The following is a 27,718-nucleotide window of genomic DNA, read 5'->3' as shown; positions in this document are numbered from 1 at the left end:
CTACCAACATCATAACTTCCCGGGAGGTATTTACCTTTCCGATATTTCAGTTTAAATTAACCCTTTACGCTCTTAGATGATGGTCTTTACTTTTAACATCAATAACGGCACCCCTATATACCCTAGTATCTTGTATTGATCCCGTCAGTCTTTGGTTTACTATAACATAATCAGTAAGGTATGCTGTTTTATCATCATGTGAATACCATGTTAACTTATGAGCCATTTTATGACCAAACACCGTATTGGTTATAACTAGATTGTTATACCTACAAAATTGTAAAAGTCTTTATCCATTACTGTTTTCTTTTCCTACACCAAATTTACCTAGGCTGGGATACCATCTCCCCCTATTTCTACCAACCTGGGCGTTAAAATCTCCCAGTAATGAAATCATATTTGTACCTGGGACCTTGTCTATTTGCTCCTGTAACTGTAAGTAAAATTCATCTGAGTCCCTAGTATCTCCGTCAGTCAGTTCTACAGGGGCGTATACTTCTAGTTATAAAATGAGCAATTGGATTTTAAGGCACATAAGAGACATACAGTATGTTAAATATTACGTGAGAAATAATCTTCTGTGTTAGGCTGCTTTGTCAATTTTATTTGCATTCAACTAATTTTTCCCATATTCTATTGATTTTAGATTCGAATCAAATGCCATTAGACTTCCTCGTAGATGTCGTTTCAGACTACATTAGTGATTTGGCAAATTTGTACCAAAAAATGTTGAAAATGAACAAATGCATGCTTCTACTGGATTCTCTGTAATCAAAGCTTTTGATGTCTTCACGTCTATGGAATGTTTGTTTCATTTTCTAAGCTTCTGATGTTTAGTTATGGAGGTCCGTTGCCCTCCTAATCGTAAAAGCTACATCATGCATTGTTTTGCAAACTATCATTTTATTAGAGATTGTATATTTTTTATCTTAGATTCGAGTCAATAATTGCGTATATATCTTTCTTTTATTTTTTGTTTACAATTTTTTTTATTATTAAATTAATCTTACAACTTGGGCTTTAAAGTAATTACTTTCAAATAAATGAACGAGATATGCCCATTGAAGCAAGTGAAATGGTGATGATATTGTAACTGCCTTTCCGTAAGCGGAAAAAAATAAAAAAGACCGGGTATTTTTTATGAAGACAGTAAAAAAAAATGATTTGTTTGTTTTCGAGTAATTTTTTTCGAAGTATAGAAAAAATGCAATAATTTCATTGGAAGTCACAATTAATAGGTAGTGTAGGGTGGGGTGTCTTGACGCCTGGGAGTGACTTCACACCGAAAGTAAAAAAAAAAGTTTTGAAAGTAAAAAACAAGTATTAGTAAACATAGGCTACTTATATTCCTCTTTAATAAATATTAAAAAAGTCTCTTTTTTTCATTCAATTTTAATGGAAGACTTCAGAGTATTTTGCCTTCAAACTTTGTGTAGTGACCTCGTTTGGTCGTTTCATTTGTATATATTTAGGACTTTAGTCGCTTTAAGTGAACCGGGGAGGTTCACATTACATTCAGAGCAATGTCGTTTGCTAAGTGTTAGGGGCTTTCCGCCCCTTCTTTCTCTTCTCAGATAAATGACCTTTTATCCTTTTCTTAATTACACTTGCTTCGATTTTCCTATAATGCAATTTTCAAGGGTAAGCTGACCTCTCGTTGTCAAGGCAATCATTTTGCAAAAGAAAATAAGTTGACTGGGTTATAATTCGGTATGAGTCATCACATGGGCCTTCTAGATCTCAAGTCATTGATTCTTAAAGTATGCCTAGGACAAATTCAATTGAGGGACTTGATACATTAGATTGGCCCACGTCACACAGAGCCACACCCCAAGTGCCAAGATTCTTTTGTGTCTTAAAATATTATTTTTTAGTCGACTGTGAGACCCCTTTTAGAGAGTCTGTCTTGAGAAGTAATATATGTGTTTTGTGCCTTTTTGGAAGAATATAAGTAAGTTATTTTCTACAGCCGTGTAGACTACTTTCCAGGAACCCAGACAGGATAGGGAAAGAGTTGCGAGAAATACCGTCATTTAATATATCGACAGGGTTTATCCTCCAAAGAGATACTGTAGCTAGAGATATTAGTGGTGACCCAGGTTGGGTGCACCCCTGTCCTAGAGATTGTCTGTTTGACCGTTCGTTTACGTTACCGTACCCAGGAGCAAAGTATAACGTAAAAAGAGTACTAATATACTCTATATTTACGGAACAGTAGTGGTGATCGCGGGCATTCCGTTACAATATTTGGCGCCAGCGTGGCTTCCCCTCCAGTAAGTGGTGTAGCACCATTTATGCGCCAATATCTGGTGGCAGCCGTGGCTACCAGTATAAACACCAAGTCTTTTGAATATGGTATATTCTAACATGGTCAAAGACTTCTATGACTGTTGAATTTGTGTATAAATAGTAGATTCTGTACAGAAATGAGCATGAACGAATTTCCTTGGTTTCAGTTTTGTTGTTTCATAAAATCAGCTATGTAAATTTTTTTCCAAATTTGCTCAATAAGATTCGTTTTATTGCTGTTTGGTTGTGAAGAATATTTTACAAAGAAAATAACTACATAAAAATAAACTACCAAATAGCTTGTATTCTATCTTATAGATTTAAGAAACTTTGAATGAAGGCTGTGGTTTAACGTTTTTTAATACTGACAAACAAATGAGAATGTATCAGCACTAAAATGAACCAAATGACACATGCACAAATGAGAATATATCAGCACTAAAATGAATAAAGTAATCTTCTTTTTTTTACATTTTCAAAGTAGCAATATCCCAACATAGCTAAAACTCAGTATTTCTACTATGATTATGCTAATCTCTGGTAAAAGACGGTAAATTTTGTCAATCGAAACGACTATGTGAAGACAATCGCTTTATTCTATTGCTACTAATGCTGAAAACTCATCGTAGCACCTAGCTGTTTGAGGCCAACACAACTGCGCACCTGTCATCCATTCCACTTTTTAGAGGTTCACTCTTCACTCCCTCCTATGAGAGGATGGGAGTATAGCTCCTACTTCCTTTAAATCCTTTCTTTTGACCTTTTCTCACCTCATCAACCTATCATCCTGCATCTGTAAAGTCAAGCATCTTAACCTTTCTTTCATTTTTCATTTCTTTCTTTCATTTCATTTCCATTAAGGTCTTTTGTATTAAGATCTTTCTTACAGCTCATTGTTTCTTTTTGGGCATTCATCATGGGCCAAATGAAATGCAGGTCGCACCAGAATGAAGTCGGAAGCCACCATACTTCCCTGGTCGTACCAGGGAAGCCACCATAAAAAAAACATTCAAAGGAAATTGAAACATCATGGGAGAGAGCAAAGAATAACTTAGAATAAATTGGGACAGACAAGGAGTGTGTGCAAATGTCTTGACCTCCGGCAACTTGGGACTATAATTAGTAGTAGTAGCAATAGTAATTTATAGTAGCAGCTAGTATTAATATTAGGTTTACAGATGGTTAGAGTATTAGTTGCAGACAGTGGTAGTTTTACAGATGGTTAGAAGTAGTAGTAGTTGGTTAACTGTCCTGTGGCAGTTGGTAAGGCCCTGAGTATAGCTCGGGAAATTATTTTTCCTCGAAAATTAGGCCCCCTGTCAATACTGTCCATGCACATGGGCCTGGAGATCTTTGTCCCGGTGGTCAACGTGTTTTTTAATTATCACAGTTTTGACTCTTCAGGGGCTAGATTAAATCTTTTTAGAGGTTGGAACCCCTAAAAAATTGTCTGTTTAGCTCTGTTTTCCTCGCTTTCTCCATATTCCTGATAGGGATATTTCCGATAGATCTTGAGGAGCTTTCTCATTGTTTCCCTTTCTGCAGATATGTCTATTATTGTTCTTTTAACCTAATTTATCCTTCACCTATTTCGTATTTTATAGGATCCTTTTGAGCGGACTCTTTACGAAAATGGCGTTCATGGGATAAGAGAGTTGAGTTCTTTTTATGAGACAAGAGTAAAAGGTTATCGCAAAAAGCTGGTGCGAAAATGTGAAGGTATGAAAAGTCAACGTGAAGACAAAGCCAATCATATTTACGGTGGATTTGGTGTCCCCGATGACAAGCATGCTGTAAAAAGGTATAATTTGCTTTTGAATTATCATTTGTACATATGAAATCTGTCTAAATCTGGTGCTTTCAATCTGTGGTCATAGAAAATAGGTATACCCCAAACATTGATTGAAAGCTTAGACCAGAAGAAGTCTTCGACTCAAAAGCCTTAACACAGGCAGAGAATATTGGGAAAGGCAATCCCAAGTACATATTGTATTACGCATGTTGTTTTTTGTGGTTCAGTCTTGGGATATGGGCTCTTTTACTCTACAAGCAGGTGAATTTTATTGATTTATTCACAAAGAGACCAAAACATGAACACAACAGTCTTTGCAACAGCTTGAACACAAACATGGAATTTTGGGAGCGTTAGCCGTAACACTTCTGATTATTTTTATTGATTTTAAGGAAAAAGGAAACCTTATATGTATTATTATTATTATTATCTTCGTCACTTGCTTATATTTTCGTAAAATGACTTTCAATCATGACTAGTATTAAAACGGGAGTGCCAGAAAAACTTGTAGCAAAAAATACTTGTGTTTTTGTCTTACATTATTCCGAAATTGACGTTCATTCCTCAAGCTTGAATACAAAATAATTTAAGTTTTTTTTTATGTTATAGTTTTGAAACATAGTCACGGGAATATCATCGGTATGTTATCCTTTTCTAAATGCAAAACTTTAGAGTTGACTTTTTTGCTTTTCACTAAAGCAGCCAATTTTTACAAACTCTTTTTTTCCTATTGGGCTCTTAATTCTCTAAAAGTGTTTCTTTTAATTGTTCAGGTGGTGGGACAAAAACTTCTTTTTCTTCCAATGATTTATGTAGTCCATGCTTTTGATTTTCAAAGTCAAGGAAGGCATTGACGACCACCTTTTTTTTTTTAATTGTCCAGGTGGTGGGACCAAAACTTCTTCTTTTGTATTGGCTTGTCTTTTGTCATTATGAAAGACGTAACGCAAAACCTTTCGTTTCTTTTAATTGCACAGGTGGTGGGACAAAAACTTCTTTTTCTTCCAACGTTTTATCCAGTCCACATTTTCAATTTTCAAAAGTATGTTAGATATTGATGACCTTACCCATGTCAAAATCCAAAACCTGATCATCCTCGCTATCATTTTCAATTTATTTGCTTCGTTACACCTCGGCTTATTTTTCGTCATTATGAGATACATACCGCCAAACCTTTAACAAATGTATGGTAGGCATTGATGACCTTATCAATGTCAAAATCCGAAACCCAATCATCATCGCTATCATTTTCAGTTTTGACAAGTTTTGATTCTCGCTGTAAAGGTTGATTTTCATTGACTCGCTGCTCTTCATTTTCACTTTTGACTCCCTTACTTGTTCGGTGTCGTATCTCTTCTAACCACATGCGTCTTTGCTCTCTATTTTCATTTTTAAAACGCTCTAATTGTCGTTTTTGCATATCTTCTAATCGCCCGTGTCTTTGCTCTTTATTTTAATTTTTGACATGTTTTTGGATTTTGATTACTTCAGACAATTTAGCAATTGCCGTTGCTTTATCTCTCCGTATTGGTGTTGTTACAATTGATGGTCCAGGTTGTCAAATTTCACATCTTATCATGTTTGATAGTTCAGGTGTTGGTTCAAAAAAATCATCATATATAGTAACTGCAACTGCAAGTTTTCGTTTTTTGAACTTTTCAACAGACATTATATTATATAAATAACTGTTGCGTTGGAAACTCAACAATCTTATTTATGCTATGCATGACATCATATATTCGATCAGTATTCATCGGTTATTCAGAGTGGTTACATCTATTAGTTTAAAACAGTTAATACAAAATTCAGTGCGCAGGGACGAGAAGAATTTAGCCACGCCCCCCAGTATAGCAGCGTCTCCGGATAAAGATTCATTTCTTTGACAACTGAAGAAGAGAGCGCTACAAAGCTGTGTCCCGGGCTAAAGCGGGACGTAACGAATAAACTCTACTGCCGGAGAATATTGCTGGCAGAGAATAAGGTAGGCAATCTTAATTATCTTGAATACGCAAGCAGAAATGAAGGGGAATCAGATTCAGCCACCTCAACTTCCGGATGCGTCGGATCCAGACGCTATTTCTCAGTTTATGCGTAAAATAAATTTCAAATTGGATTTGATCCCACAGCTCTCAAACAGCTTATCCGGTATAGAGGCAAAAATGAATTGTTTTAGTATACAACAAAATCAGAAATTTCAAACGATCCAGCGGAAATGAGGAACAAACTCAGAGAGTCTACACTGAAAATTGACTCATTGGAGGCAGAAATAAAGCGTTACAACCTCGTGTTTTACAATTTCCCTGTGACTGGTCCATCCCAGTCGAGTTTGAAGGATGAGCTTTGCGAGTTTCTTAGCTGGAGCCTCCCGAACCTACAGCTTTCTCGGAGGGACATAAAGGATGCTTTCCGCCTGAGATCAGGCCCTGTAATAGTTAAGTGGCACGACTTGGAAAAACGAAATGCGGTTCTCAGGAAAAGCTTTGTATTGAAACAGAACGGCGTAGGGGTCGCTCCGGACTACACTACGTATCAACGCGAGGCTAGAAAAAATTTAAAACCAGTGCTGTCCCAAGCCCTAGTAAAAGGTCAAAATGCGCGGCTCAAAGGCGATAGGCTTATCATATAAGGTAAAACGTACACATACGACCGTGAATGTCAAAAAATAAAAGAAATGACGGTAAGCCACCCAATTAGGGCCCCTAATCCAGCACAGAGTAACTCAGAGATCAGAGGTATAAATCCCGCCAATGTGAATGAAAATGACCACAGCTCAGTCCAGAATTGCCCTTCAGATAAGTCGGACTGTTCTGGTAATGAAAGTGACACGAACACGATAGTTGAAAGAAACAGCAACTTGCCGAAAACAATAGGAACAGGGAAAGGTAATAAAAGTAGCGAGATTAGCCCCGTTGATAATACTTACAGTCGCATCGCTAAAAATGTACGGCAAAGAAATGAGGAGCCATTGACAAGCCGGGTTACTGAAGGGAATCGGCCACCAATTTACAGACAAAACATACGCTCGTTTAGGCAGCTACAAAAAAATCAGCCTTGGCAGTACAGGGATATTAATAGGCCTAAGGGCGACGATTATTACCGGTTAGCTTTCCCCCCGAGTGATTACGGAGCCCAATAGCATCGACAAGGCCATACACAAAACCTGAAGTTTGTATCTTGGAATGTACAGGGTATAAAAATAAGTTAAGTTCTGTGGAAAGTGATTTGTCAAATTTTGACTTTGTAGCATTAATAGAAACCTGGCATTGCCCTAGTGAAACTCCAAAAGTAAGAGGTTTTAATGTGGAAAGTGTATCGCGAGAGTTAGCTTCTAACAATCGTTATTTTGGAGGCATTGTAGTGTTGATAAATGATGAGTCATTCAAAATTTATACAAAGCTGAAAAGTAAATCAGAAAATTTTATTTTCGTTAGATTAGGATGTTTTGTTTGACTTTATATTGTAATAGGTTAGATTTATATTCCACCTCAAAATAGCTCGTACCGAAATCAAGATACGTGGAATTTGTTGGTAAAAGAATTAGATGAAAAAAGAGGTAATTTTGAAAATGATAGATTGATATTAATGGGTGATTTTAATGTTTATACTAGTGATGAAGTTGAATTAAAAGATGTGTTAATTCCAGGTATTCCGTCAGCAGTCCCAGCCGTCTACAGAATTCCCAGAGCTAGCTGGGATGAAAAAAGAAGAATAAATCAATGGGGTAAAAGGTTGCTGACACTATGCGCAGAATCGGGTTTGATGATTGGAAATGGAAGATTTGGAAACGATAAAAATCGGGGTGAGTTTACCTGCGTATCTGGGGTTAAAGCAAGTTTAATTGATTATGTTTTGGTGGATATTCGCTGGGATCCGCATTACCTTAATGTGGATTACCTTAATGAAATTCTCCGAGAGTGTAGTAATTGTAAAGCTTTCCATCCTAAAGAGCTGACAACTTGCAACAACACTCAGCCTACATGCATCAATTGCAAAGGCCCACATGAATCTACAAATAAATCATTATGCCCTGCATACAAGAAAAGAGCTCTATCACTCCAAATATCAACAGAAAAGGCCATCCCATACCCCTTTGCAGCAATGGAAGCAAATGCTGCCCAACGATACCAAATAAAGCCTGTAAAGAAACCAACCAAAACCCCCAAGTCAAATGCCCCCCATGCCTCAAACACCCCATATAAAACACCATCTTCTAAGCCCCCTAGCTCAAATCCCTATCAGAAGGAATCACCAAGCCAACAAGCCTTCTTGTCCGGTGAGATGAGGTCAGCCTGGCCCTCCCTCCCAAGAAGAAACAAACCGGAAACACTACCAGGAATCAATCCCTTAACCAACAAACAGGATGCACAACCAAAAATGCAATCCCCAAATATATGCTTATTCATTCTAAACTGTAATGCAGTTCAGGCCATGAAGATATATCAACTACAGAAAACAAAAATTATTGCAGAATTGGCAAAAATCTACATCCCAGATGATATGCTCATTCAAGCAAAAAAAGATCTTGCTTTACTTTTAACAAAGCTGAACATTGATACACAGTCATATGAAGAATAAATCAACAACACAACATTTATCAATACTCCAATGGAATGTAAGATCACTCTCAGAAAATAAGCTATATGAACTAATATCATTTATGAATAATAATTTGATTAGTATTGCTTGCCTCCTGGAAACTCATTTAACCCAAAATCAACAAATTAAGTCTCTGGGATATACTATCCCAAGAAAGGATAGATCTTCAGAGAGAAAAGGAGGTGGGGTAGCTTTATTAGTCAATAATAATATAAAATTTTGTGGTATCAATTTTACAGATTTTGAAAATGATGTTGCTGTCATTGGTATCAGTGTTTGGCTGAATAATTTAAAAACCTACATAATAAGCTTTTATAACCCTAATGGTCAAACTACAGATGCCAAGGATTTCATTAATTATATAACTAATAATATCATTATTTGTGGTGATTTCAATGCCCACAGCCTTTTGTGGGGGAATAAACCAGCAAATAAAGCTGGTAAATTTATTGAGCATATGACTTCAAATAATAATGAATTAGCTGTTGCTATCCCTCCAAACCTGAATACATATTTCAACCCCAAAAGTGGCAAATTCTCCACAATTGACCTACAAATTGTTTCATTAATTTTTTTTTAACAAAATTTACATAAATAAAATTGATAGTCTATGTACAGACCACTTTGCTATAGTTTGCTCCCTAACTGAACCTGCTGAAACTTCATCTCATACCTCCAAATATATTAACACTAAAGCAAATTGGTCTATGTTCCAAAATAAGCTAAATGATGAAATTACAAGTTTCACCCAAAGTTCATGCATTTCAAACACAACAGTTGACAAACATGCTGAAGCCTTGACATCTTTACTAATAAATACAGCTAATCATGCTATCCCCAGGACAACACCTAAGAAAACATTCCTTAAACAAATTCCTAAAGCATGGTGGACCAATGAGTGCCTAAATAAATGGAGGATAAAAAAGGCAGCTATGACAGAATTAATAAAAAAACCATCACCTGCTACATATATAAAAAAAATTACAAGCAGAATCTAATCTAAAAAGGACTATGATAGATGCTAAATATAAATACTGGAATAATTTTGCAAATAATCTCTCCAGAGAAACGCATGAGCCAATTATACATTAAGTCATAAGCTACATCTGTGGGAAAAAGGATTCCCCCAACCCACTCCTGTATGAGCTTATACATAATAATACCCATTATGACAATGATAATGAAAAGGCTAACCTATTTGCAACTCTTTTTGTTAATAAGCTAACATCAAATATTCAAAGGAAACTGTCCACAATTCCAATGAACCCAAGTTACCAACCACGCCCAGGATCCGAGTACATAACTATCCCATTTTCAATCCAGGAATTGAATAATGTAATACATCATATTAGGACCAAAACTAGCAGCAGCTATGACAATATACACCCTACATGGATAAAGAATCTCACACCTTCATACAAACAAGAACTGCTAAATTGTTATAATCACGCTTGGGCATCTTCTATGTTCCCCAATATATGGAAATGTTCGTCCTTCCTACCAATCCTAAAGAAAAATAAACCAAAAGATAACCCTGAGTCTTATAGGCCCATAATGATTACACCTGTGATGGGGAAAATAATGGAGAAAATGATTTATCGCAGACTCCTCTGGTTTGTTGAAAAAAATAATCTGCTCCCACACCCTCAATCTTGATTCAGGAAATACCACCGCTCCGCAGATGCTTTCATTTTGCTAAGAAATGTAATAAATGAATCTTTCTCAAAAAATAAAATCTTAGCGGCAGCTTCCCTCTATTTTGAAGGGGCATATGAGAATGTGAACCACACAACCCTTTTAAATAAACTTGCAAACCTTGGAGTACCTCCTAAGCTAGTATCTTTTATTAAATCCTTCATAGAAGTGCGAAGTTTCATTGTTTGTGTTGGTTCAGCCTCTTCACCCCAAAAGACAATATCCAAAGGCCTACCTCAGGGAGCAGTCCTCAGTTGCCTCCTATTTGCCCTATATCTCTGGGACATGAACCTACCCCACACGAATCTTTAATATGCTGATGATCTGGTGCTATGGTCATCTGGCAACACCTTTCAGATGGCACAGTCAAATCTGCAAAAGTTACTTTTCCAGTTTGAAAAATTCTCTCAACATTCAGATTTACCCATTGCACCCACCAAGTCAAAAATAATCCAATTTCACCGAAGCGAAACCATGTTAATGCAAAACTAACTCTAAATAAAACAACTATTCCAGAAGATAATCATATTAATTACCTAGGTCTCATGCTTGACCAAAAACTTAATTTCCACCTCCACATTTCAAACACAATAGAAAAAAGCTATAGAAAAGCAAGTATACTGAAAAGACTTCTTTCCACACCCTGGGGTCGTAAGGAGAAAACCTTAATCCAGTTTAATAAATCACATATAAGACCCCATATTGACTATGGGCTCATCGTCTATGTTGCATGTGCAAAGACCCAGATGCAAAAATTGAAACAATACAAAATGATATAATACGTCTCATATTTGGTCTTAGGAAACACACAAGTACGAAGTTTCTGCTTATGGAGAGTGGATTAACAACAATAAAGGAGATACGTAGCTTTTTCTTGACAAAACATCTCACAAAAATTGAATCAAATAGCTCACACACATTACATAATTGGCTAAGAAATCCAGCCATGTATAGAGGTATTGCAGATGATTATGCCAATATTCTAAAGAAGTTCCCTGTACCAGGAAAGTCTATTGCACCCACTTTGCCCCAATCCCCTCCATGGAATTGGTCATTTTCCATAATAAATACTGAATTTTCAAATTGGAATAAAGATTTAACCCCCATTGCTTTTGTCCAGAAAAAATTTGCAGAACTTAATACAATTACTTATAAAAACACTTTCAAATATTTGTTGATGGGTCAAAAATGAATGAGAAGGTTGCAAGTGGTGTTTTCCTTCCTCATCTGAAAATTGCAAGGGGCGAGAGATTATTTAATAATTTATCTATAATGTCTGCTGAGTTAAATGCCATAATCATGGCATTAGAACACCTTAAGCAAAACCAACCTTTGATTGCAAATTTAAATAATATCATCATCTATTCCAACTCTCTATCAAGCCTTGAGTTGCTGGCCTTAGCTCCTCAATATAAGTTGGACATTGACACTTATCATTGCCTCAGTACTATTGATAATCGTGCTTCATGTGGCATAAAAGCTTATTTTCAGTACATTCCTAGCCACTCTGGCATAAGTGGTAATCATCAGGTTGATGAAATAGCAAAAATGCTATAAATATTGACGAGCCAAGTGGGAGACCAATCCCAATTAGAGATATTTACTGATGGAGGCTATCAGATATTAATTTTAATAAGATTAATCCTTTCCTTTTCCCCTTTCCCAATAAGTGTCTTTCTAAAATTTATCATAGAATTCGTTCTGGACCAAATGGACAAAATTTCCTTGCATTCTCATATAAGCTTTCTAATTCAAGTAGTTCAATTCCCCTGTCCCCTCTTTGCAGGCATTGTAATATGAATAATGAAACAATTGACCATTGCCTATTTGAATGTAATATACTGACGTCTGCACAACAGACCTTGCTTTGTAAACTGTTAAAATTCTTCAAACACCACACATCTTCAAACATCTCACTATCAGCCAAAAGCCTAGCCAATCGATATCTATCATCTTATATTTGAACTCCTTGAGTCAAAGGATCTACTGAAAGATATCTGAGAATATCTAATAAATAAGAGACAACCAAGACAGTAGCTCTGTAGCCCACAGAGTGAAGCAAAAAGAAGAGGGCTAAATAGTACCAACTGAATAGCCCGCCAGCTGTGAATTAGCAGAAGAAGAAGAAGAGGGATGTGATTAAGCTAGTAGGATCGGACCATCTACCGGTATTTTTAGAAATTAGATCAAGGAATGCTCCCCAAATGAGGGATATTTCAAGTGAAAGTCGTATTTATAATAAAAATGTTAGACGTCAGATACCTAGGGAATGGTCTACAGAGGAAAATGTTAAATTAAGTGAAGCGTTTTCAGAGGATGATGTAGCTATAAGGCTAAGTGATTTAGAGGAGACAAATAACCATGACAGATTGATAGAAGAGTTCACGGAGCTTGTACATGAAATAGCAGGCCCAGTTCTAGGAAGTAAAGGAGGTTGTAAGGATACAGAATTTTTTGATGAGGAATGTAGAATAAAAAATTAGAATTTATTAAAGAAATGGAGATTTTGAGGGAAGAGGAAAATAGGCTTCGACTAGTAACAAGGTTCAAAAATGTTCGCCGGGAGTATAAACGCCTTTTAAAACAGAAGAAGAGACTGGCTATTCAAAAAGGTAAGGAGGAGCTGATCCAATTTTATGAAAAGAGTGATGCGCGGTTTTTCTAGAGAAAGATAAAAAAAAGGGGCCTCCATAGCTCAGCCATAAGTACCTGACCCGAAAACATGGCCTACATACTACAAGGACGCGGTTCAGGAAGACTATTCGTTTGACTGCTGGTTCAGCGACAAATTATCGAATACAGAGAATGAGACCTGTTTCTCACTGAAAGAACACGATTATGATCTGATAAAACCCGCATCGGAAGAAGAAATCGAAGAATGCATAAGCGCCATGGAAGGTAGATCGGCACCTTGTAGCGATGGAGTCCCAACAAAGATCTTAAAACAATTCCAACTTTTATTCATGCCCATCTTCTTGGCTATCTTCAACTCTGTTCTGGCCTCCGGAGAATGGCCATCGCCGTGGAAAACATCCTTGATTTTACCGCTATTCAAAAAGGGAGACCCAGCGGATCACAGTAATTATCGACCGATATCTTTAGTACCTAGTCTTAGCAAAATATTAGAAAGAATACGAGATGCTAGATTAGCTCATTGGTTAGAAAAATATAGGATTTGAAGCAGGAGCAGGCAGGATTTCGAGATGGATATAATGCTATTGATAGGATCTTAGTCCTACAGGCGCTTGTAGAGAAATATGCAAAAGGGGAAGAATAGGTTGTACGTTGCATTTTTAGATCTAGAAAAGGCCTTCGACAGTATTGATAGGATTTTCCTGTGCTTAGAACTGTTAAAGGTAGGCTTACCAAGACTTTTCGTTAGGATATTGGCTGATATGTATAAAAACACATTTGGTATAGTTAAAGTTTTAGGGAAGGGATTATCGTCACCGTTTGAAATTAGAAAAGGAGTAAAACAGGGTAGTAATATTTCGCCTAGGTTGTTCACGTTGTATATATATGATAATTTTGACCATTTTAAAAAGGTATGGGCCCCTACAGTGTCACTAGGGAACCAGACGTTATCTCTGTTGCTTGTTGCTGATGATGCGGTGTTGTTAGGCAAGTCACCAGAGGAGCTCCAAATCTTATTGAGTATATTAGAAGAATATTTAGATAGAAAGAAACTAGTGTTGAATATGAAAAAGATTGAGATTGTGGTTTTTAGAGGAATTCGTGTGAATAATGATGATCAAAAAGTAGAATTTTATTATAAAGGTGAAAAAGTAAAAGGGAGCGAAAATTTTAAATATTTGGGAGTAACACCTTCAGCAAAAGGAGGACGGAAAGAGCCTGTAAAACAGATTATTAAGAGAGGGAAAGCAGTTTCAGCTTCCATTTTATGTAATTCAAGGCTTTCAAGTATAAAAGATCTAAAAATGCATAAATATGTTTTTAATTCTTAAGTTTTGCCTACTATCCATTACGGAGCTGAACTTCGGGGGCATGACCCGGCACCACAATTGGAATCAATTCAGCTGCATCACTTTAAGAGATTAATTGGTCTTCACGTAACGACCCACAATCAGGCAATAAAAGGTGACCTAGGTATATTTTCGCTGAGAATGAGTAGATTAGCACAGATGATCCGGTACTGGCTAAGGGTTCTAAGTCTGTCAGAAGATAGGTTAGTAAATGCAGCTTATGTGGAGATGCTACGGTCGAAACGTAAAAGATCGTGGCCGTATCAAATAAAAAATGTTTTAGATGGATTAGGATTATCATATATTTGAAATGAGGGGCTAGGACCCTCAGATCAGGGTAAGTCGTTTTTGGCTATGATTGTAGAAAGAATAAAAGACCAGGAAGTTCAAATGTGGACCCAGGCAGTTAAAACATCTGAAACATTGAAGTTTTATTCCCATGTAAAAGAGATATTTGGATTTGAATATTATTTTAAACTAGGATTACCGGGGTAGACATTGAGGACTTGGTTTCGGATCCGAGCGAATTGTCTGCCACTAAAAAATAGAAAAAGAGTATTTGAAAGAAATAGGGTGGCCCCAGATGCAAATGCGGATTACTCTTGCCCCAGATGTAACCTAGGTATTGAGGATGTGACCCATATTCTCACCGAGTGCCAGAAACTTTATATATTATGTTAAATTTTTTTTGAGGGTGGAAAGTGGGTGTTCCGGTGTTTCATGAAAACGACTGTAAAAAGGACAATCAGGCAGTTATGTAAATTTGTAAATGAAGCGTTGACTCAATGAGTGAAACTTGATATTTATGTTATTTTTCTTGTGGAGTGTAATTAAGAATACTGTTCTGTATGGCCTGTTTTTTGGCTTATAATAAAATTATTATTATTATTATTATTATTAGAAAATACTTATATGATGCCATATATGATGTTATCAATCATATTTAAAAATCATACATTTGTAATTTAAATTTAAAGCTTACATTTAATTCTATTTTTTTTTTAACTATTCATTTGTAATGCTATTAAATGATTTTTTACTCTTTTTTTAAATAATGCGAGGGAGCTCCTACCTCTCAGCTCTTCTGGGATCAGGTTCCATATCTTTGCACAAGATACGTTAGGAGCGAAATCTGATCGCACGGTCTGGGTGAGGGGTATTTGCAGGTTTGATGATGATCGGGTATGCAAATTATGCTGGTCTGAAATAGGTCGAAATAATCTTTTAAACGCAGATGGCAGGTCTCCAGCTAAAAACTTGAAGACAAAGGTCAAGCATGATAATTAATGCAGGGACCCTAATGACAAGTACTCTTCATTTTTTCCAATTAATATCAGCCATCGCTGATGAATCGAATTCAGTTTTCGCAGGTGGGATTTAAAAATTGATTGCCAGATCATTGCACAATACTGTAAATGGGGTTTTATAAGAGCATTGTACAGGAGGACCAGCGTTTTCTGCGGCAAAGTGATTTTTAGTTTTTTTATTATTCCAAAATTCCGGGATAGATTCAACTCTACTGCTTGAATATGATGCACGAATGATAGGTTCTCATCGAGGAGGATTCCTAGGTATTTTGCAAAATTCTTTTCTGGCCGACTAATCACACCTCTGGAAGTCCGGATACCACATATCTCCGGATGGACACTTCCAACCCGGGAAAAAAATAGAACGGAAGATTTCTCAACATTAATAACAAGTCGGATAGCATCCATCCAGAGATACGTCCCCTTCAGAACCTCCCTCAGTTTAGACATGAGCGTTGTCTTATCCGTTTCACAGCAACCAAGCGTGGTGTCATCAGCAAAGGCCACGAGCTCATCATCTTCACCTTCGGACCGGAGGGAGTTTTCATCTTGGCACAAATTACAGCAGCGAAGATTTGTTTGTGCCGGTTTCAGCACTCGACTCAGATCGTTTACATGGATCAGGAAAATTAATGGTCCTAATATTGAGCCCTGGGGGACACCGTAGTTAACGAGCACATCGTTTCCAGGATCTTCTCCCAAATAAATCCTGTGGTCCCTCAGATATGATCGGAACCAATCCAGAGCTTCACCTCTTATTCCTAGATTTTCCAGTTTCCCGAGGAGATTTGAATGGTACATGCTATCAAATGCTTTCCGGATATCAAGCAGAACCGCTGCAGGTAGTAGACCAGAATCCAAAGCTTTGCTTATCCATAAACTTAACGCCGTTAGTGCATCCTGTGTTGAGTGCCCTGGTCTGAACCCAAACTGGCGATTATTAAGAAACCCTTTCTTCTCCAGAAACTGGAGTAGCTGCTGTTGCATAGGTTTTTCAAAAAATTTTGGAAAAACTGAGAGAATAGAAATAGGTCTGTAATTAGCCGGGTCAACTCGAGAACCCCCTTCGTGCAGTGGAATTATTCTAGCTTTCTTTAGCAGTTCTGGGAAAGTGCCCTTGTGCAGAGACAAATTTCTGAGGTAAGTAAGGGGCTCTATGATTGAAAGGACAACTGCTTTTAACACTTTGGTATGTACTCGGTCGAACCCAGAAGCCGAATTGCCTCTTAGATTTAGTACGATTAGCATAATTTCAGATGGAGAGACAGGCTCTATTGCCATGGACTTAGTGCATGCCGGGTCGAGGTAATCTTTAAAACTCTTCGCGGAATTCCCAACAGAATCTGCTGATTTTCTGCCCACTTCTGCAAAAAATGTTCCCAATGCATTTGCAACGTTATCTGGTCCTGTTACTGTCTCCCCATTGACAGATAATTTAGATGGAAGCTCAGGTGGGGGGCTGCAGGTACGCATTATAGAGTTAACAACCTTCCATGTTTTCCGACATTTTTTGCCACTTTCAGCTATTTTCTCACTAAAACAATCTCGTTTAGCTTTACGTAAAACTGATCGAAGACATTTTTTATATTTTTCATATTTCTCCAGCGTTGCAATGCATGGGTCATTTGTGTAATCCATCCAAAGTTTATTTTTCCTGTTAATACACTGGAGCAGTCCATGACTAATCCAAGGGTTTATGGGTTGATTTTTCCGTCCCGTCTTCCTTAAACACTCTTCACAACAGCAATCCGTATATATTCTCATGAAAATGTTATGAAATTCCTCAAATCCTGAATTAATATCATCTGTATTCATAACACTTTCCCAGGATGTGCTCTCCAGATTTTGATTAAGAGTTTTCAAGTTCTCGTCATTCAGTTTCCAGGTAGTGAACCCCTGCTTAATCGAAGCATTAGGCTTTGGATATTTATGCTGTATGTTGAATTTGTAAGCAGAGGGAAGTGATCTGAAGTGTCGGATAGCAGAACGGTGGCTGATGTTGGAGGCAGAGTCGAAAAAATGTTGTCAATCAGTGAGTGGGAAGTGGCAGTTACTCGGGTTGGAATCGTCGTCGAGGGGTACATATTCGAAGCAGACATTATACTAAGCAGATCTGTCGCACCGGAAGATAGAGGAAGAATAAGATTGATGTTGAAGTCCCCCATTAAAATAGCTTCCTTTCCCTTGTTTCTCTAGATGATCCGATATTTGGCTTAAGTTTTCCAAGAATGAAGAAACAGATCCTGCCGGTGGGCGGTATACTTCTCCAACTGTTAATTTCTTCTGTGAAGGTAAACATATTTCCAGGAAAAGTGATTCATAACTTCCTTCTATATTCCGGGATAAATCTTTGTTAATGCATACCGAGTACTCTTGCCGTGTGTAAATAGCTAAACCTCCTCTCTTCAATGCTGTTCTGTGCAAAAAATGGGAAGTATATCCAGGTATTTCCAGAAGGGTATCTGTTTGTTTTGTTAAAAAGGTCTCGCAAAGTCTTACTACATCTGGCTGCAACTGTTAACAAAGAGTCGTTAGATCCGCGAACGATGGGCATAACCCATGACAGTTCAGTTGAAGAGCAGTGAGCTGAGAGTCAGAGCGTCCCGTACTTAAATTACTCACTTCTTCATAACGGCTTCTAGGAAATTTACTTTTATCAAATAACGGGGTATCTGATTCATTATTAATTTCTAAATCAAAAATATTTTTTAAATTCAAAAAATTTTCTTCCAGCTCTACTAATCTAGCATTAATTTGGCTTGTTGACGAGGAGGCACTCCCGGGAGGATTAGAACAGGAATTCATTACTTACCAACATACTGAAGAGAGGCAATGGCTGAACCTTTGAGAAGAGCAGTAGACCACTCTGAAGTTTGTAAACCCGAACTTTTCTTATAACTCTGGAAAAGAAAAACAAAGCAAGAACACACGAAAGGGAAAAACATCTCATTGTATAAACAGAAATCAAGAATATGCAAGCGGCAAATTACACACAAACACTCTCTCATGGCGCAGTTATAATACTTTTTAAATTTAAATTATTCATCAATTTTACTACTTAATTTTACCAATATTCACTCCTAATTATTTCAGTATTATAGCTGCCCCACAAACATCACAAAATATTAACAAAATATTAAAAAAAAAGATATATTCTAGGCGTCCGAATTAGAATCATTCACATCGTCTGAGCTAGCGCGGGGGAGCTTGAGCGGATCGTAGCATTTGTCTGAAAACTTCATCCACTGAGCCGTCTTTGATTTTTTGGTTTCTAACCAAAGTTTGATCCCTTTTTAGATCAGACGCGTTTCCGCTTTTTTCTCACTCGCTACTTTTGAATTTCGTAGCTTATAACCAAGTGATAAAAGTTCTTTGTGTCGTTTCCCGAGGTCAGCTGGCAAGTCAGCAGATACGCTAAAACCGGTTTCTTCAGTTTACCACACTCTTTCATTATTTCTGACCGATCAAAATTTTCAAGGCTAGCGAAAATCGGATCAGCGGAATTTTTTCGTTGCGCGCTGTTTCTCAGTGTTGGACCGCTAGAGCCAGACGACTCGGCATTTGACGGTTTCTTCGAAATTCTGTATACCACATTCATCCGTATCTCATTCGCGGTAACTATTCCGAGTTTTGATTCGAAGAAACCAACTACTTTCTGACGGAGATCTTCGCCATCTGAAGATTCTAGACCGTGGATGACAAGATTGTTTCTTCTCGAGTATATTTCTGACCGAAGAGCGGTCGATTTAACTCTTAAAAGCTCGGATCTGAGCGACCTGTTTTCCGACCATAGAAGTTTATTTTCCTGCTGGAGCTTTGCGATTTTCTGCAGGACTTCGTCCATTCGGTCATCAAAATGTTGTTTAGTGAGTGCCATAATTCTCGACTATATTGCCAATATGCCTTCAAAAATTTTCAAAAAAACATGGAGTGATACTTACTCGATATAATTTTCAAAAAAAACATGGATGATACTAATAAGTACCGTACTTTCTTATTTCCGTTCTGTCGCTTTCGTTGATGATAGCACCCTTGGTACTAGTTGAATTTGAAGTTTTTTTCAAATTTAGTAGATTTTTTTGAGGGTGTACATGCTAAGAATCTTACCATAGATGTTTCTAAGTCGAGTTTCTTTAATTTTTTCTTGTGCAACTCAGGTTCGTCCTCAGTTATCGGAAATACGTCGGTCAAATGATTATGTTAGTAGACCTATAAGTCGTCCGATTCTTGGGCATGCTTCTGAATGAATACCTATTAAAACCGATTAAAATGAAAAATTGACTCCATTAAGATGACGTCATGCATGAATCTTGGTATTAAAAAAAAAAACTTTATCATATTTCACTCAATTTTTTAGAGTCATCTTTCAGTGTTTGATTTAGTCTCGTGTTTCTTATTGTCAACTTTATATAGGTTTCGACTTTTCAACATTATATAGATGTCAAAAATGTCATTATATAGTTGTCAACTTTTCTCTGAGATCACTTTTAAGGTTTATGATAAAGCAACAAATTTTATGCATGAAGCTCATCGCTCGGGAATTTTACCATTACTTGATTTAGAAGCATTTTATTTATTTATTTTTTTTTATTCTTTCAAACGCATGTTTTATTTTTTCTCAGATCCATGTTGTCTGTAAGGCCCTTAGTATTCTTCCTTATTTTGCTCTTATCAGTCTAGCCATCATATTCATAATTAAATGATATTCAATTTTTTCTTACTTCCCTAAGGTCAAATTTCATTCCTCTGACTATGCATTATATTTAGTGTACTCAGAATAGGCTGAAGCCTGTTTAGTGGTTGCTGGAGGTTTTTACCCTTGGCTATTTGTGACTCCCTTTTTGTTCCATTCTGGTTTTGTCTTTCCATGTCTTCTTTTCAGTTAAATAATATGTCATCTCCCTCTTCTTTTATAGGCTACACAACTTTTGTGGGGAAATTTCTCCTCCATTTATTTGTACGGTTCTATTTATGAATATCTTATCTTTTAAAAGATGTTTTATTGAAAAAACATGAAAACACTATTTTAGACCGCTCCTCCTCCTCCTAGCGATCCGTAAAATATAGCCCTTGCAATGGATGTAACTCCGGAAAAGTGATATTGCTGTTCTTAATGTTTGAAATAGACAAACAAGACTGCTATTATAATTACAGTCTCAACAGTTTTATTAAAACAGATCAGCGTTACTTGTGGATCAATTTGCATTACCCCCCTCCCCAACACACACATGTTCCGTAAAAATCATCAGCTATTGCAAAATATTCATGATAGCTTCAAAAAAGGGTTTCAGACGCAAAATCTGTTTTTTTGGTCACATGAATGAATTATGATGTAAGTAACCAGGAGCGTTAATGAGGAAAAAAAGGACTAATAGGAATCCACATAGCCGTGTTGAACTGAAGTATCATTGGTTTAGCTCTCTGTCGTTGTGCATTGGCTCAATAGCCTTGGGTATCTTTTCTTTTGTCAGAAAGAGTGATGGCGGCTTCTAGGTTTTTAAAATATGACGGTCCTACCTAACTAGCTGCGAAACGCCGTTACTTTTTTTTATTATTTCAGAATTGATGCTTTCTTCTGTAGATATATATATATCTACAGAAGATATGTATATATGATCATCGTCGGCATGTACATAGCAGGGTATCTAGGCCTACCCCCTATCCTGAAACATTGAGTTTTTCACGATTTGTGGTGTAATTTGTTAGGTTTTCCATTTAATCTGACTATTTTTGCAACTACTGTAGAATTGTCGCTCTCCTTCCCCCTCCTTTAGAAAATATATTGTGTGTTTGCCAGGATAATCTTCAGATAAACTGTTTCTATTTTTCGTTGTAATGAAACGCCCCCTGTTTGTTTTATAGCGAAAGAAGTGTGGCAACGCCTTTGTTCAGTTTGGCTGATGATGCGAGTAATGAATCAGCACCTCAACTTCGACTTGGAGATACAACTATACCTGGTCTGGAGCAGGGACTCCGCATGCTGCAAAGCTTGGAAGAAGGAATTGATTTTGATTCTTGATTTTTTTTTTTCATTTTAAGGGTATTTTTAATTTTGGAATACTTAGTTTCTAATTTGTATTTTTCTATAATGTGGATTCATATAACTTTTTTCTGTACATTTATTCATTTTTGTTGATGATTAAAGATTTTTTTTTTGTGATTTTTGTGCCAATTTAATTTGCGTCCATAAGGAGATGGCAACCGCCTCCCTGGCAAGACTGAAAAAACATAGTAACTGAAAAAAACTAATATTTCAAATAAACATAATCAAATTTGGAAAAAAAAGTAGTTTTTTCAAAAGTTCCATTCCCTAAACAACATTCTTGTGTTTGATCACAGCATATGTGATGTTTTGTAATGTTAGAAGAAAATGAAAATAGAGCTATGGGAGCTTTTCTACGATTTAAATGAGAAAAACCGCGATTAGCTCAAGAATGTGTCACTAATTTTGGCCTACTGTTATTTATCAAAAGAACCATTTTAGTTTTCAAAAAACCCAGTGTGTATAATTGGTTCAAGAAAAAATTGGAGATTTGGTTGTCATTTGACGGGAAGTGTAAATTCTGCTAGTAAAATTGAATGCAGCACAAAAATTTTGCATCAGATAAACTCGTTATTCATTTTGTCAATTTTGGACTGGATTGGTTTCATTCGAGGTCAACCTTGAGTTAGGGTAGTCTCATTCTAATTTAGTGATATAAGTCCACTGTAGACTATAGTCCGCTGATCAAAGTAGAGTCGAAGTTGGTCAGTTGCTACACGTAAATATATTAAAGAAATTGTAAAGTGACAAGCCTCTATCTCCTCATGATAGGATGGATGAGTTTTTGTAACAGATGAATATTAAATTAAGGATAACGTGCTTAAAATTATCAGTATGATTTTAAATCTGAATTATGTAGATGATTTTACTGTCTTATTGCCAGATGAACCAACCTTTCGAGTTTTCTAGTCCAGGGTGTGAGAATAGGTTCCACAATTAATGAAAAAAGAACTAATTCACTTAAAATAGGGAAATATGGTCGAAGAAGTGAAGTTAGGTACCGGAAAACCTGATAGAGTCGTTTATTTATCTTAACAAGTGAGGTAACCGGAGTAAGCACCATTATAAAGTTTATGAAAGAAATAAGAAAAAAAAAAGTTACTAGCGAGGAAAGCGGATGAAGTGAGAACATTTTTTTTGAAACCTTCAAAAAAATTTCAATTTGAAAAAATAAATTTTTTTTTTTAATCAAACAGTTCGAAGTAAAGAGCGACCCGGCTCAATAGTATCCGGAACTTTAAAATACGGAATTTTGATACCAATAGATATATAAAGATAATCGGCTTATTATTCTGATTTTAAGCATATAAGTTTCATTAAGTTTAGTATTACTGATTAAAGGCCACGAGCCTGAGAAAATTTGCCAGATTTTTGAAAAAAGGGGGAAGCATCCCTTAAAGGTATTAGAATCTTAATGAAAATCACACCATCATATTCAGCGTATCAGAAAACTCTAGTGTAGATGTTTCAAGCTCCTATCTGCAAAAATATGGAACTGTGTATTTTTTTGCCAGAAGAAAGATCACGGATGCGTGTTTAATTTTTATTTTTTGTCTTTTTTTTCCCAGGAGCAATCGTATCGACTCAGTGGTCCTAGAATATCATGAGAGGGCTCATTCGAACTGAAATAAAAATTTCTAGTGCCCCTTTTAAGCGACCAAAAAGATTGGAGGGTAATCTGGCCCCCTCCCCTGCTCCTTTTTTCCTCAAGTCGTCGAATCAAAATTTCGAAATTGGCCACACCCACAGCCCCAGGGTAAAGGTCTTCAAGTCATAAAATTTGCCCATTTTTTGCTCATAGTATTTGTTATTGTGAAGTATGTATAAATTTTCGGGTTGGGGGTGGGGGATTTTTTGCTGTTTTTTTACGGGAGAATTTTCTAAGGAGGGAAGCTACGTGGGGGTGAACTTGTCAAAAGAAATTAGCCAGAATTCCTATACAAATTTCTTTTTAAATGTCTTGCTTTCTCTTTTCCGTTTCAATTTTACGCGTGGAGTTGTTAAGGGTAATTGTCCGGGTAAATTTTCATCGGGATTGAATTGTCTAGAGGATATTTCCGTGGGGAGGGGGATTTCTCCGTGGAAGTGGGGCCAGAGTTCTTGGCATTACTTAAAAACGATCAGAAATTAAATTAAAAAAATAAGTGTTTTCAACTGAAAGTAATGAGCGACATTAAAACGAACAGAAATTATTACGTGTAGGAAGAGGATTGCCCCCTCCTCAACACCTCACTCTTTGCGCTAAAGTTTGAATTTTTTCCCAATTCTTTAAGAACTGATTTTGCACCTCCAGAAAGGAGTAGACTATTGCCGCACCAAATTCAGTTGTCTGGCCATCGTTGTGTGGCAATTTTAACCAAACTAACAAACAGTACTTAGCTCACAGCCTCGGACTTAAGCAAGTTGTAAAAGTCCCTAGCCCATATAGCCGGTGGAACATTGGACCTGATCCTAACTAATTCCGGCGAGTTTTACACTGACCCGGTCTGTTTGATTGCACTAGGAAAATCTGATCACTTTACTGTTCTTTGGAAAGCAAAAGCTCCGACAAAAAGACCGAAACAAACACAGTTTGTCGTGCGTCCCACCACTGATTCAAATATTTGTTCTTTCGGACGCTGGATCGATCAACATGATTTCTCAGAAATCATAAATGAGCAGAATCTTGACAAGAAGACTCAGCTTTTCAACTCCGTCTTGTACAAAAAATACAAGGAGCACTTTCCAACAAAAACAGTCTATAGATCTTATACTGACCGACCGTGGATCACACCTGAGATTAAAGCCCTTATCAAACAACGGGGCCAGTCGCAGGATGCTCGATTGTGCAACAAAGTCGTTGTTCTTTGTCGCACAGCCAGAAGAGCTTACGCATCTAACCATGTTGATCCTACCCTATTAAGTAACAGCAAAAAATGGCATGAGTCAGTGAAAAGGTTAACAGGCAAAACCCGTGATCCTCACTTAAAAATCATGAAAGAGGACGATACTTACGTAACAGCTACTGAGGTTAATGGTTTTTTTGCTGGTATTTGCACCACTTACCCGAATTTCTCACAAGAGGAACTAGCTACAGTCCTTGACACTTGTGCACCTTGTGAACAACGGCCGTCAGTTGAGCCCCATCAAGTGTGCACAGAACTACTGAATCTCAAACCTTGTAGCTCCTCATATCCTGGAGAAATCCCAGTGCGTCTCCTTCGTGAATTTGCGCCCTTTCTTGCTACTCTCGCTAGTATCATCAACTTTTGCATAACACTCTGCAAATTTCCCATCCCCTGGAAAAAGTCCTACATCAAAGTGGTCCCTAAGAAATCCCCGCCAAAATCTTGCGATGACTTAAGGATTATCTCGCTGACTCCCTGGATGGCCAAGGTAACAGAGACCTTCGTTGCAAGACTGCTGATGAGTGATATAGAACCAAATATAGACCCTTTCCAGTACGGATGCCACAGCGGCTCCAACACGTCAGTGTACTTAGTGCATCTGTATGACGACATTCTATCGTGGCTCGAGAAAGGAAAAGCTTCGTATACTTGGCCATCGCTGATTAAAGAAAAGTCTTCGATCTTATCAAACACATTATTGCTCTCAATAACCTAATTAAAATGGGCGCCAAAAGTGACTTGCTGCGTCTAGTCGCTGATTTTATTTCCCAGCGGGAGCAGTGCATTTTTGCTCTCAGCGAAGACGATTCAAATTCTGTATTTCTCCCAATCACTTGCGGTGCCCCTCAGGGCACTAAACTAGCCGGAATTATTTTCCTCGCTGTGATTAACTTCATCCTGCGTACTTTCAAGGACAGATAAAAATTCGTCGATGATCTGTCATTCTTACTCAAATATGTACTAGAAGGCCGATCTGCAATCCACCTTTTGGATCTTAGTCTACCCACGGTTTTTCAGAATGAATGCGGGTGAGCTAGCCTTACCCTCAATAAGCAGAAGTGCAGAGCAGAAGAGTTGCGTCTCAACTCTCTTAAATCGGACTTTCAGGAGTCCCCTACCTTGTTTAAAGCAGTTGGCAGTGAGAAAATTCTGGGGTAATTTTCTCCGTTGACAGTAAGTTCAACAACTACGTAAGCGACCTTGTGAGAAAAGCGTATGCAGCGCTGCAGTCACTGGTTACCATGAAGCGGTTCGGGTTCAGTGTGAATTCCATGAAGCTTGCCTTCAAGACTTGTATCCTACCCATCATTGAACATGCGTGCCCAGTATGGGGCCCTAATGTACAGTTGAGTGCTGGGATGTGTCAAGATATCGAAGCTATCCAAATACGGGCTTGTAAGATTATGCTGGGTCAAGCCTTCACTACTTATGACAATGCGCTTAAGGTTTTTGGCCTCGATTCACGTTTTTAACCCTCGCACAGTTTTAATTTCCCGTTCAGCCAATTACAGGTCCGTAGCAGCAAACACAGGACGATCCTGCCCCCGCTAGCCCCCGTTATGTCCCGTACCCGGAAATCATACAAGCTCAACCCAGTGACATGCCGTATGACTCGCTACCAGTATTCCTTTGTCCCCTTTTTTTACAGACATGGTCACCAAATCCTAAGAAAAGTAATATGGTTTTATTCATTTTTTGTCGTCGTATTTGCTATTTAACTTTGTCGTATTTGTAAAAACCCTCGGTATTAGTGCTTTTAGTGCTAAAAAGAGTAAGTTTAATAAAATATGTCTATGTCTAAGAACCACTCCTGAAACACAAGGGTTGTTTGATTAGAACAATAGGAAGCTTTTTTAAAAGTACTAAAAAACTAAGTTTTAATGTTGCTCCTTGCTTTCAGTTGAAATTTTTTTTAATTTAATTCTGACAATAAGAAAAACGCCTGTTAAAATATTTCGCTAGACAATCTGATGTTTACTTTTGATATAGTGTTTTTGTATAGCACATCTAGGGTGAACTACAGCTTGTAAGCCGTAGTAACTTTGCCTTAACTACAAAAGTTAGTTAACATCCACCGCTAACGGTTGTGAAAAGGCCACTAACTTCACAAAATTCAGCTGCACCCATCTCTTTTCCACTTTAATAATGTTTCCATCTGAAATTGATGTCATATTTTCTGTAAATAGATTTCGCTTATGATCCTTACTAGCACTAAAAGCTCATCTGTGTAAAAAAAGCTCAGTCTAAAGTGTTTCGGAAAACAAATAGCAAATAAAATATGTTGCATTCTAACACACTTTCAGGGTATTAATCGTCGAACTTATGCGACAGGACTGGGAAATTGAGGGGATGGTGGCAGCCCTTTTCGTTTATAGGGTAAACTATTTTCTTTTCAGGTGTTCATGCTGCTCTTTACACTCCTTTGAAAAAACTTCTTTTTACTTTTAACAAAAGGCTTTTCATTTAGTACCTCATTGTAATCTACAAAGAATAGTAAAGTTTCGAATCCTTTTTTGCGTTAGTATTTTCCCTAAAGATTGATCAATTGAATGAAATGGGTAAAAAGAAAACCCAAGGAAATGGGTAACTTACATTACGGACCATACTCTATTATATATAGTAATAAAGTAATATAGAAAAGTTATTAGTAAAAGTCATATAGTAAAGGTTATTATTCATATAGTAAATTATTTCATTATTCATTATTTATTCATTTTATTTTTATTTTTTATTTTATTTTTTTATTTTATATTTTATTTTATATTATTCATTATTTTATTATTCATATTATTCATTAGTCATATAGTAAAGATAGCAAATAAATTGGATGAAACAGGTTTTAATTCTAATTAATTGTTTTCCTTTTCTTTCAATATTGGTTTCTTGTAAGATTAATTTTCCCAGTTTTAAAACTAATCAAGCATTAATTAAATTCTGTTACGGATTTAACATCGGGGTTTATTATTCAGTCGCCCAAAAACTGTCCATCTGAGAACGTAACTCTTCGGTCTCAGTTTCACTTTCATCATTTTCGTCTCGTTGACTTTCTCTACTTGTCTTTATTATTCTTTTGCATTTAGGGCAGCTGAGCGGTGGTATTGGCAGAAATATTTGCATTTTCTTCC

The 27,718-nt window shown here is 37.0% G+C and overlaps 1 protein-coding gene across 1 annotated transcript; it reads left to right on the top strand.

Moving 5' to 3' along the window:
• The first annotated feature begins 646 nt into the window (after window positions 1–646).
• On the top strand, window positions 647–21,803 carry LOC148953526 (uncharacterized). The gene is made up of 3 exons (XM_089087722.1): window positions 647–767; window positions 3,894–4,090; window positions 21,525–21,803. Exons 1-3 carry the CDS (start codon window positions 744–746, stop codon window positions 21,679–21,681), a joined length of 378 nt encoding a protein of 125 aa, XP_088943848.1. The 5' UTR covers window positions 647–743; the 3' UTR covers window positions 21,682–21,803.
• The last annotated feature ends 5,915 nt before the right edge of the window (window positions 21,804–27,718 follow it).

Source organism: Artemia sp. Qi Xiang Cuo, chromosome 4, assembly GCF_049724085.1.
Source record: "Artemia sp. Qi Xiang Cuo chromosome 4, ASM4972408v1, whole genome shotgun sequence".
In the NCBI taxonomy this organism is placed as follows: Eukaryota; Metazoa; Arthropoda; class Branchiopoda; order Anostraca; family Artemiidae; genus Artemia; species Artemia sp. Qi Xiang Cuo.
The sequence above is the reverse complement of the archived record's forward strand: the minus strand, read 5'-3'. Positions and strand labels throughout refer to the sequence as shown.

Bases quoted from the DNA above. Each gene is read 5' to 3' on its own strand.
- LOC148953526 (XM_089087722.1), top strand. From the start codon at position 744: ATGCATGCTTCTACTGGATTCTCT. The intron at 768-3,893 runs GTAATCAAAGCT...CGTATTTTATAG, and splicing joins ATGCTTCTACTGGATTCTCT to GATCCTTTTGAGCGGACTCT. The intron at 4,091-21,524 runs GTATAATTTGCT...TTTGTTTTATAG, and splicing joins GACAAGCATGCTGTAAAAAG to CGAAAGAAGTGTGGCAACGC.